General features: G+C 46.5%; 1 protein-coding gene across 4 annotated transcripts in view; it reads right to left on the bottom strand.

The window, feature by feature from the left end:
- The window catches only part of DENND1C (DENN domain containing 1C), a 219309-nt gene that overhangs the window by 114619 nt on the left and 92294 nt on the right, over nucleotides 1–12396 (bottom strand). For all 4 annotated transcript variants that reach the window (XM_078685386.1, XM_078685399.1, XM_078685380.1 and 1 more), the window contains 2 exons: nucleotides 9188–9241; nucleotides 1993–2103 (listed from right to left, as the gene is read on the bottom strand). In XM_078685386.1, coding sequence (XP_078541512.1) covers nucleotides 1993–2103; nucleotides 9188–9241 — 165 coding nt within the window. The remainder of the gene's footprint in view (nucleotides 1–1992; nucleotides 2104–9187; nucleotides 9242–12396) is intronic.

Here is a 12396-nt window from a genome sequence, read left to right as displayed (position 1 = left end):
AGGGGGGGGGTTAATTTAAATTAAAAAAATATATATAACTTAGCCGGCCCGATCCGGTCCCCCGTTGTCTCTGCTTCTCTGCTCCTGCAGGAAGCAGGCAGCCTCCCTCCACTTCCCTAAGCCAATCACAACGCTGCAATGGCAGCGTTGTGATTGGTGTGGACGGCGCCCAGCCAGGCCCCTATGGGGAGGCCATTTACTCCATGTAGGCTGCAGAGTGCCCCAGAGGGCCGACCAAACAGTCAGGGCCCGCAACATTGAGCTAGCCACTCCTCTCCTGCCCTGTTGCAGGACCGCCCCCCCTAACCAAACCTTTCTGCTTTCTCGCAGTGCAAGAAGCAGTAACATAAAATGGTATTTATACGAGAAAGCTGTGGGGTGACGCACCTCTGCCCACATGGAGGAGTCATCCCTGTGTCTGAAGGAGGAACCATTAATAGGTGTGTGGGTGCGGTGCATCTAACACACGTGGTACTGTGTGGCATAACATGAGCGGGCCCCTCTGCAAAGTGTATGGAGGGGCCCCCTTCTGGACTTACTCCGGAGGTCTCAGGCCAAGTACTGCGCTGAGGGGGCCCCCTCCCTCTCCCCCTGTACTGCAGGGGCTTTGTTACGCCTGTGTGTGTGTGACAATATAGCGGTACATGGGGATTGCCTTTGGTTTTGGCGATGGAGAAGAAGAGGTACTCGTGACCTCCCTGCACATGAAACACAGGCAGCCATTGACACCCCGAGCACAGTGACAGAATATATTGATGTGCCCCTCTGTGCATGCTTATTGTGTGATTGCCGCAACATGTCATTAGCATGATCTCACCCGGGGGGATGCTTTTCTGTGTGGAGGCATTTGGGGTGGGTGTAGACATTAGTATGACAATGCTGCATGGAAATGTATTCTTTTCTGGAACTGCACATGCCTCGGACATTGGCCAGCATGTCAGCGTGTTAAGTTCAGGAGCTATTCTTTCAGAAGTAGGGGTCTATAAAATGTGCATGGGTTAGCAAGTGCAACCATGCACCACTCTTTCTTCTACACATATGTTAATACCTATAATATGTTCGTGTGTGTGCATGTTTGACCACCATGAACTTAGGCTAATCCTTAATGTGCGCATGTGCACATGCCAAATCAAGAGTAACTTTATTTCGGTTCAGAGAACCATGAAAGTTTCACAAAGCCAATAAACATTTTCAGTTCATAAAACAATCACTATAAAAAGATAAAGACAATTCATAAAATTACAGCAGCAACTTGTTATTTAAATACGGGAGTCATTTTAAACGAGAAAATACTGCACTAGTGATTCTGTATGGTTTCACCCATATCGCTTTCTAATTACAATGGAGCCCTATACGAATTTCAGCGGAAGCCAATGTGTGCAGGAAATTATAACCATCAATAATGATCAAGGGCGAATATTCCTTAACCCCATCCGCGCTAAGCGTTTTCCCGCTGTGCGCTAAAGATTCGCAAATACCGCGTTACATGACAAGCTCAGCTCGTCATGAGCGTACGACAGGCGTACCTCATGACGAGCTGAGCTCGTCATGAGCGTGGAAGGGGTTAATAATGGAAGCAAAAATCTCGATCTCGCCGATCATGCAAAGAAATGTGAACACTCCAGCATGTTAATGCATGAGTCCATCCTTGTTGTATGGCAGAAGAAATGCATGAATATGTAACTGGTGCATGTTTTAACATCTTCATACATAACGAGCATGGAAGACCATCCCTTTGATGACATGAACATGCCCTGGATAGGGCATATGGTGATGAAATGGGAGAGATTTGTGTGTTCATGTGTACATACATGTTGATGTCATGGAAGCTGGAGCCTGCTTTACTCCTGAGGTGTACATGCATGTGCTTTGGGAACTGGTTTTAGCATGCTCCCGCCATGTGATCCTGAATGCTTTCTTACTGTGCCAATGTATAGATGCATGGTATGGAGTGCCGCGTGTTAGCATGGTGGCGCGTGCCAAGGCCCTTACCGTGCTGAGCTTGCTGGACGTGATGAGGATGCGTCTCTCGTGCAGGATGCTGGCGTAGAGCTGCAACATGTTATTCACGTCCACGGCCAGGACAAACTCTGTTAAATTCCTCTGCAAGGAAAGAAACCAAGAGAATGAGATCCTTACTGCGAGTCAGGTAATGCTCCTAAGCTGCTCCCTTCCCGCCTAGGCTGTAAGGAGCCTTAATTCAGCTCTAGGCACACACACATAAAAAACGGTGGCACCACTAATCTGACAACCACGGTCCTGCTGTGAGAGCTCTATACCTTAAAATGTGGCTCTGACCAAATTCGGAGCAGGAGTAACTCATTTTGACCCATACTGTTTTGGTGCCCACTGATCTGGGCGCAGAGAACAAGTTCCTCCACTCTGTGCTATGTAGCGCCAACCAAGCTAAGGGCCTGGGATGACTTCTAGTTTTGGGTCTGCGCTAGATGGTGCCCACCAATCCAGGGGCAAGGAACCCCTCCTCCCACTTACAATATCTGGAGTCCACCAATGTCGAGAGACATAAAGAAATTCATGAGGATGCACCTCTCCGAAAACTCCCCTTCTCCGGAACATGGAGCTTCAGAGTGCAGTTGGTGTCCTCACTGAAACTGCCTGATGTAATGAGTGATATCCTTCCTCTTCCCTCCTTCCCTCACACTACGTGAGATCATGAGTTATATCCCTCCTCATCGCTCCTTCCCTCACACTACGTGAGATCATGAGTTATATTCCTCCTCCTCGTTCCCTCAAACAACTTGAGATCACAAGTGATGAGCTATATCCCTTCACTTCCTTCCTTTCCTCACACTGCCTGAGATCACAAGTGAAGACCCTCCTCTTCCTTCCTTTGCTCAAACTACCGGAGTTCATGAGTTATACCTCTCCTCTTGCCTCCTTCTCTCACACTACTTGAGATCATGAGTTGTATTCCTCCTCTTCACCCTTCCCTCAAACTACCTGATAAATTAGTCATATCCCTCTTCTTCCCTCCTTTCTTCACACTACCTGAGACAATGAGTTATATCCCTCCTCTTTCCTTCTTTCCCTCAAACCACTTGAGATCATGAGTGATATCCTGATTCGTCCCTTCTTCCCTCACACTACCTACGATCATGAGTTATAACCCTTCTCTTCCCTCCTTCACCTAAATTACCTTCTCTCACACTACGTGGGGCAAAGAGTTATAGGCCTCCCCTTACTTCCTTCCCTCATAGTACCTGAGGTCATGAATTATATCCCTCCTCTTCCATCAAACTACTGGTGATCATGAGTTAAATCCCTCCTCTTCTTTGTTCCTTCCATCGAGCTACTGGAGATTATGAGCTATATCCTTCCTTTTTCCTCCTTCACTCAAACTACCCGAGGTCATGAGTTATATCCCTCTTTTTCCCTTCTTCCCTCACACTAAGATAACGAGTTATATTCCTCCTCTTCACTCCTTCCCTCAAATTACCCAAGATCATGAAATATATCGCTCCACTTCTCTCAAACTACCTGAGACAATGAGTTATGTCCCTCTTCTTCCCTCACACTACCTGAGAGAATGAGCTATATCCCTCCTCTTCCCTCCTTCACCTAAACTACCTGAGACAATGACTTATTTCCATCCTCTTCCCTCAGACTACCTAAAACAACAAGTTATATCCTTCATCGTTCCTCCTTCCCTCACACTACATGAGAACATGAGATATAGACCTTCTCTTTCTCCCTTCACACAAACTACATGAGGTCATGGGTTATTGCTCTCCTCTTCCTTCCTTCCCTCACAATAAGATAATTCGTTATTTCCTTCCTCTTCCCTCACATTACCTGAGACAATGAGCTATATCCCTCATCTTTCCTCCTTCCCTCATACTACCTGAGACAATGCGTTACAGACCTCCTCTTCCGCTCTTCAAACTACATGAGCTGATGAGTTGTATCTCTCCTCTTCCCTCCTTTCCTCGCACTCAATCAGTCAGTCATTGTTAAGCGCACTACATACCTGCGAGGGTCTCAAGGCACTGGGGGGGGGGGGGTATCCGCTACTGATCGAACAGCCAGTCTTTAGTGTCCTCCTGAAGGCGAGCAGGTCTTGGGTCTGTCGTAGGCTCAGTGGGAGGGTGTTCCATGTCTTGGCAGCGAGGTGGGAGAAGGATCTCACGCCGGTGGTTGTTCTTCAGATGCGTGGGACGGTGGTAAGTGAGAGGTCGGCGGAGCGTAGCTGGCGGTTGGGGGTGTAGAAGGAGAGCCTTCTGTTGAGGTAGGCTGGGACGGTCTGGTGTAGTGCCTTGTGTGCATGGATGAGGAGCTTGAAGGATATCCTCTTGTTGACGGGGAGCCAGTGCATGTTTCTCAGGTGGGGGGTGATGTGGCCGTGTCGTGGTACATCGAGGATAAGTCGTGCCGAGGCGTTTTGGATGCGTTGTAGTTGATTGATGAGCTTGGTCGGGGCTCCCGCGTAGAGGGCGTTTCCGTAGTTGAGTCTGCTGCTGACGAGGGCCTGGGTGACTGCCTTTCTTGTATCTGTCAGGATCCATCTGTAGATATTGCGGAGCATACGGAGGGTGTTGAAGCAGGAGGAGGAGACGGTGTTGACTTGCTTGGTCATTGAGAGCGTTGAGTCGAGGATGATTCCCAGGTTGCGTGCGTGGTCGGTGGGGGTCGGGGCTGCCCCCAATGCCGTTGGCCACAGGAGTCGTCCCAGGCTGACGGGTTGGAGCCGAGGATGAGGACCTCCGTATTGTCCGAGTTCAGCTTCAGACGGCTGATCTTCATCCAGTCGGCGACGGCCTTCATTCCTTCATGGAGGTTGGCTTTGGCGGTGATGGGGTCCTTGGTGAGGGAGCGGATCAGTTGAGTGTCGTCGGCGTAGGTGATTATGTTGAGGTCGTGCTGTCGGGCGACGTGTGTAAGCGGGGCCATGTAAATGTTGAACAGTGTCGGGCTGAGGGAGGATCCTTGGGGTACGCCGCAGATGATCTTGGAGGCTTCGGAACGGAACGGGGGGAGGCGGACACTCTGGGTTGTGCCGGAGAAGAAGGAGGTGGTCCATTCCAGAGAAGTCTAGGAGGATGAGTGCTGCCGTTTCCCCGGTGTCTAGCAGGGTCCTGATGTCGTCGGTGGCGGCGATGAGGGCGGTCTCGCTGCTGTGGTTGCTGCGGAACCCTGACTGGGAAGGGAACAGGATTCTGTTCTCTTCGAGGTATCGGGTTAGCTGTCTGTTAACGATTTTCCCGATGACCTTGGCCGGGAAGGGGAGCAGAGAGATGGGTCGGAAGTTCTTGAGGTCTCCTGGGTCTGCCTTTGGTTTGTTTAGTAGGGAGTTGATCTCGGCATGTTTCCAGTTCTCTGGGAAGGTCGCGGTCTCAAGGGAGAGATTGATGACGTTGCGTAGGTGGGGTGTGATGGAGCTGCTTGCTTTGTTGAAGACGTGGTGCGGGAATGGGTCTGACGGAGAGCTGGAGTGGATTGTGCTCATGGTCTTGATGGTGTCATCGACGCTCATGCTGGTCCAGGCTAGCAAAGGGACGTGGTCGATGGTGTGTGGAGGGTCTGTTGTGTTGCTGTCTGGGTGTTAAGGCTGTCGTGGATGTCTGCTATCTTGCGGTGGAAGAAGGTGGCGAGGGAGTTGCACAGGGCTTGCGGCGGTGGAATGTCGTTGTTGTTGGAGCTGGGGTAGGAGAGTTCCTTCACGATGTTGAAGAGCTCCTTGCTGTCATGTGCATTGTTGTCGAGGCGGTCATTGAAGGAGGTCTTCTTGGCAGCCCTGATGAGGTGGTGGTGGTTGCGGATGGCGTCCTTGTGTGCTGTGTGGCTGTCCGGAGTTTTTCACTGTGAGTTATATCCCTCGTCTTCCCTCAAACCACTTGGGATCATGAGTGAAATCCTGCCTCTTCCCTCCTTCTCTCACACTACCTGAGATCATGAGTTATATCCCTCCTCTTCCTTCATCACTTAAACTACCCCAGACAATAATTTGTATCTCTCCTCAACTTTTCTTCCCTCACACTAAGATAATGAGTTATATCCTCCCTCTTCGCTCATACTACCTTAGACAATGAGTTATAAACCTCCTCTTCCTCCCTTCACTCAAACTACATGAGGTCATAAGTTATATCTCTCCTCTTGCCTCCTTCCCTCACATTGAGACAATGCGTTCTATTCATCCTCTTCTCTCCTCCCCTCACACTACCTGAGACAATGAGTTAGATCCGTCCTTGTTCCTGCTTCCTTCAAACTACCGGAGATCATGAGTTAAATTCCCCCTTCCTTCAACCTTCCTAAGACACATCAGTTATAACCCTCATCATCACTCCTTCCCTCACACTACTTGAGGCAATGAGTTATAGAGCTCCTCTTTGTCTCTTCACTCAAGTTACATGGGGTCATGAAGCATATTTCTCCTCTTCCTTCCTTCCCGTACACTAATGAGTTAAATCCATCCTTTTGCCTCCTCCCCGCAAACTTCTGGGGATCATGAGTTATAACCCTCCTCTTCCCTCAAACTACCCAGTGGCGTAGGAAGGGGGGTGCAATGGGTGCGGGCCGACACGGGTGTCATCACTGAGGGGGGTGACGAAATTGCAAAATATTTGTCTTAAACACATATTTTTGCCATTTTGTCAACCCGGGGGTGACAAGACATTTTCTGCACTGGGTACCACCTGACCTTGCTACGCCACTAAAACTACAAGGGGTCTCCAGTTCTATCCCTCCTCTTCCCTTACACTCAGATAATGAGTTCTATCCCTCCTCTTCCCTCAAACTACCAGGGGTCTCGAGTTCTCTCCCTCCTCTTCCCTTACACTCAGATAATGAGTTCTATCCCTCCTCTGCCCTTACACTCAGATAATGAGTTCTATCCCTCCTCTTCCCTCAAACTACCAGGGGTCTCGAGTTCTCTCCCTCTTCTTCCCTTACACTCAGATAATGATTTCTATCCCTCCTCTTCCCTTACACTCAGATAATGAGTTCTGTCCCTCCTCTTCCCTCAAACTACCAGGGGTCTCGAGTTCTCTCCCTCCTCTTCCCTTACACTCAGATAATGAGTTCTATCCCTGATCTGCCCTTACACTCAGATAATGAGTTCTATCCCTCCTCTTCCCTCAAACTACCAGGGGTCTCGAGTTCTCTCCCTCCTCTTCCCTTACACTCAGATAATGATTTCTATCCCTCCTCTTCCCTTACACTCAGATAATGAGTTCTGTCCCTCCTCTTCCCTCAAACTACCAGGGGTCTCGAGTTCTATCCCTCCTCTGCCCTTACACTCAGATAATGAGTTATATCCCTCCTCTTCCCTCAAACTACCAGGGGTCACGAGTTCTATCCCTCCTCTTCCCTTACACTCAGATAATGAGTTCTATCCCTCCTCTGCCCTTACACTCAGATAATGAGTTATATCCCTCCTCTTCCCTCAAACTACCAGGGGTCACGAGTTCTATCCCTCCTCTTCCCTTACACTCAGATAATGAGTTCTATCCCTCCTCTGCCCTTACACTCAGATCATGAGTTCTATCCCTCCTCTTCCCTCAAACTACCAGGGGTCACGAGTTCAATCCCTCCTCTGCCCTTACACTCAGATAATGAGTTCTATCCCTCCTCTGCCCTTACACTCAGATCATGAGTTCTATCCTTCGTCTTCCCTCAAACTACCAGGGGTCACGAGTTCAATCCCTCCTCTGCCCTTACACTCAGATAATGAGTTCTATCCCTCCTCTGCCCTTACACTCAGATAATGAGTTCTATCCCTCCTCTTCCCTCAAACTACCAGGGGTCTCGAGTTTTCTCCCTCTTCTTCCCTTACACTCAGATAATGATTTCTATCCCTCCTCTTCCCTTACACTCAGATAATGAGTTCTGTCCCTCCTCTTCCCTCAAACTACCAGGGGTCTCGAGTTCTCTCCCTCCTCTTCCCTTACACTCAGATAATGAGTTCTATCCCTGATCTGCCCTTACACTCAGATAATGAGTTCTATCCCTCCTCTTCCCTCAAACTACCAGGGGTCTCGAGTTCTCTCCCTCCTCTTCCCTTACACTCAGATAATGATTTCTATCCCTCCTCTTCCCTTACACTCAGATAATGAGTTCTGTCCCTCCTCTTCCCTCAAACTACCAGGGGTCTCGAGTTCTCTCCCTCTTCTTCCCTTACACTCAGATAATGATTTCTATCCCTCCTCTTCCCTTACACTCAGATAATGAGTTCTGTCCCTCCTCTTCCCTCAAACTACCAGGGGTCTCGAGTTCTCTCCCTCCTCTTCCCTTACACTCAGATAATGAGTTCTATCCCTGATCTGCCCTTACACTCAGATAATGAGTTCTATCCCTCCTCTTCCCTCAAACTACCAGGGGTCTCGAGTTCTCTCCCTCCTCTTCCCTTACACTCAGATAATGATTTCTATCCCTCCTCTTCCCTTACACTCAGATAATGAGTTCTGTCCCTCCTCTTCCCTCAAACTACCAGGGGTCTCGAGTTCTATCCCTCCTCTGCCCTTACACTCAGATAATGAGTTATATCCCTCCTCTTCCCTCAAACTACCAGGGGTCACGAGTTCTATCCCTCCTCTTCCCTTACACTCAGATAATGAGTTCTATCCCTCCTCTGCCCTTACACTCAGATAATGAGTTATATCCCTCCTCTTCCCTCAAACTACCAGGGGTCACGAGTTCTATCCCTCCTCTTCCCTTACACTCAGATAATGAGTTCTATCCCTCCTCTGCCCTTACACTCAGATCATGAGTTCTATCCCTCCTCTTCCCTCAAACTACCAGGGGTCACGAGTTCAATCCCTCCTCTGCCCTTACACTCAGATAATGAGTTCTATCCTTCGTCTTCCCTCAAACTACCAGGGGTCTCGAGTTCTATCCCTCCTCTGCCCTTACACTCAGATAATGAGTTATATCCCTCCTCTGCCCTTACACTCAGATAATGAGTTCTATCCCTCCTCTGCCCTTACACTCAGATAATGAGTTCTATCCCTCCTCTGCCCTTACACTCAGATGATGAGTTCTATCCCTCCTCTTCCCTCAAACTACCAGGGGTCACGAGTTATATCCCTCCTCTGGCCTTACACTCAGATAATGAGTTCTATCCCTCCTCTTCCCTTACACTCAGATAATGAGTTCTATCCCTCGTCTTCCCTCCTTCCCTCGCGCCTTCTTCAGCAGTTGCAAAGCAGTGCTTGAAGGATGTAGGGGCACTTACGCTCTCCGGGATGGTGGGGAGGCCTCCGCTGTCCGGTGCTATGAAATAGGAGAGCTGAAAAAGTGGCACACGAGAGTTAACATTCTGGAGGACACTGAACAATGCTGTCAGGAGACATCCAGTTGCAGTATAACGAACCAAACTGGAACTAAAGCATTGAAGTGGTTTACATTTCACAAGCAGAATCAAAGCCAAAATCCAGATTCAGGTCGCTTGCTGACCTCGAGAGGTTAACAATGTGCTCTGATAGCCTTAAAGTTTGTACAAAGCAATCATTGAAGCGTTAATGGTGCGCTGTGTACTCTCTGAAAGATGAATATTGCGGCATGCTGTCGCGGAAGTGTCAATATTGCGCAGTGCTGCCCATCAAGGGTTAATTATGAGGCATCCATGATATGAGTTGACAGCAGGGTAAATAATGTACTTTGCTGTCTCTAAAGGTTTAATTCTGGGACGTTCTGCTCCCAGTGGATTTAAAATATGCTAAAGATTCTTCCACATTATGCTAATGTTCTAAACTGTCCCAGAAGTTATTCTTAAACCCACAAATGATGGTAAAGCCATCAAGAGCAGTGCATTTTCAATACACCGGTTGCACCACTGAGGTCCCAATAGTTGTCAATGCATGTGTTTTCTTTTATTTAGAGAGGGCATTGCACATATTTTGTAAGAGCTTTTTGCCTTCTTGAAATGTGCTCTGCCCTTGCCTTGATCCCTTCCCTGATTCTGTCAGCAGGGATATAGGGTGAATGTCAGACACATTGAATGCATTAACTTACATTTATCAATATGACTAACATTTCTGTTTGTGTTGTTGAGTTTTCTGCTAGCATAGAGACAAAAAGCAAGGGTTATTGTCCCTTTCTGTTTATAAGTCTACCATGTCTTTGCTTCAATTAACATTGTTTTTCAGATTTAAAAAAAATACATTTGTGTTTTCGTTGCTAACCTTTAGACGTGTTAAAGTCCCGTGGCAATATAGCTCGCATACTTTGTTGTTCCTGTCTTCAACACATTCTTTGATAACTAATTCATAAATTATGCAGGTGGATTATGATTTGACTTAACTGGGCACCTATCTTTGTATCTGTTTTTAGCCCTTGGTGGATTCTTATCAGAATGGATTCCTGAATGTGTTAGCTTTATGTAAGATTTGCAGGATATACATATTTACATATATACATCGAAATGCAAATCTTGCATACAGGCAGTGATTATCTAGATAACCTTTCCCAGATCCCGCCCTGCTGGATATTCACTTCACATCTCTGACGTTATAGATTTTTTAGGGCCATATTTAAGTCTGATGGTATTGATATATAATCTATTCTCGGCCTAGGATAAAAAGGCGGTGGTTGGAATGGGTGTGCCTATTTATTGAAAAGGTGTCACTATGAGCTTTAAGGACACATGGGAAATGTGTAGCGCAGTATTTGTTGCTGTTTAAATTATATACCATTATAGCAGAATTAAAACATAAATTGATTAAAAAACACACACCATGCAGAATTTATCGAAATATATTTTGTTGGTACCAGAACCTTTCATTTGACCTGTATAAATGTTTACGTTCATTTTATTTTGCCCCTCCATGCTTTTTTTTTATCAGAACAGATCCCTCAAAGCCTTTTGAAAACACATTATGTTACAGTAAGGGGGATCAAAACAACGTGGAGGATGTTCTAGTGTTGCATAAAAAGAAGTATAAAAAATAATTATTATATGGTAGACTATTATAAACCAAAGAGTTTAGCTAATCTGTGCCATCCACTATGCATGGACTTCAAAGTTAAATTATTTTAACTAATTGTATTTTTGGCTCCTGTTTATTAGGTCAAAAATGTGTAATTAGAACAATCGTAAACAGTTCTTGCTGACTGAAGCCAAAACTAGATGTTTCATGATACTCATCTGTGTGTTATGATATTTCTCTGCAGTCCTTTAACTTAAAAAAATTCCACCATGATACTTTAAAATGTCATCAAGCCAGATTAAGATGTCTTTTTTTTACTAGGAAAATAGTTGCATGATTTTCAATCAATTGTCCACATGAATGGGAAGCTGTACATTTGGTACAGTAACCCTTCCGCAGGTATTGTCATCGTGCAGCTGTTAGTTTTTGGCACGTTTTGGTGTTTGACAGAATGTATCCTCTTAAAATAGAATACAAGTTTTCTATTTTGGGTCATTTGTGGAATTAACCCTTGGGTGATATCCCAATATCATCTACAACAGCCTTTAGATACGTTTGTATTACAAGTGTTCAGCAAGTGAAGTGTTTGAGAGAATTAGTGAGCAGTGCATTTAGGGGGCCCTTTCAAGAATGGCTGCCCCACGGTCTGTCAGGTCAGCAGAGGCTATGGTCTCCCCTTACCTTTGAAAGATCGCCCACCTGATTCAGAGATCCCCCAGCTGCTTGACAGAATGTCTCAAGCACCATGGAATTGCTGGCGCAATGGTTGAATTGAAGGCTGAAAACATTGCCAAGCGGGTGTCACATTTGTTTTGCTTGCTATGAGACATTTTTAGTTTCCTAATAAAAAAAACTCAAAGTTGGAGTTTGTTATTGAAAAAACCCAAAATATCAATGGGCCTGGTGTGCACAGAGATTTCCCCCTGTGCAGTGTGGTCATTAAATGATTCCCTGTCTTGGCCAGCCATGCCTCATGGTCCTGGGCAGAGAAATGCAGTGATGGTCAGACTATCCTAATGAGGGAAGAGTGACCGTCACTGTGATCTTACGGTCCAGGGTTGGTGCCTAGTCAGTTCAAAGTGTTACAAAGGCAGTGCCATCTATGGCTCCCCTGAGGGAAATTAGGTGGTTCCTTCCTCAGAATGGGGTGAGAGCACTGCGGTTGTCATAGGTAGATAGAACATTCAGCATTTTTTCAAGATGCCCCATTTTTGCCAAACTTAAATTACCCCTAGTTCTAAAGAAAAAAATTGGCAAAATGTTCGAAATTTCCCATTTCCATTGAAATGGACATTGTTTTGATTTATTTGGTTTGAATTTACACTCTAGCTCGATCTTTTTTACTTTGGCGTCCTTCATTCTTAATCCTCACCTTGACCCTAATGCTAACTTTAATGCTATCACTATCCCTCACTCCCTTTATATCTCTAACATTAAACCATTCTATATCCTTAATCCTATCCTTCACTCTAGTTTTGATCCTTCCTTAAACTTTCTCACCGTTTAGTCACTCACA

This window comes from Lissotriton helveticus, chromosome 1_1, assembly GCF_964261635.1.
Source record: "Lissotriton helveticus chromosome 1_1, aLisHel1.1, whole genome shotgun sequence".
Taxonomy (NCBI): Eukaryota; Metazoa; Chordata; class Amphibia; order Caudata; family Salamandridae; genus Lissotriton; species Lissotriton helveticus.
Note: the sequence above shows the minus strand (reverse complement) of the source record. Positions and strands in the feature narration are given on the sequence as shown.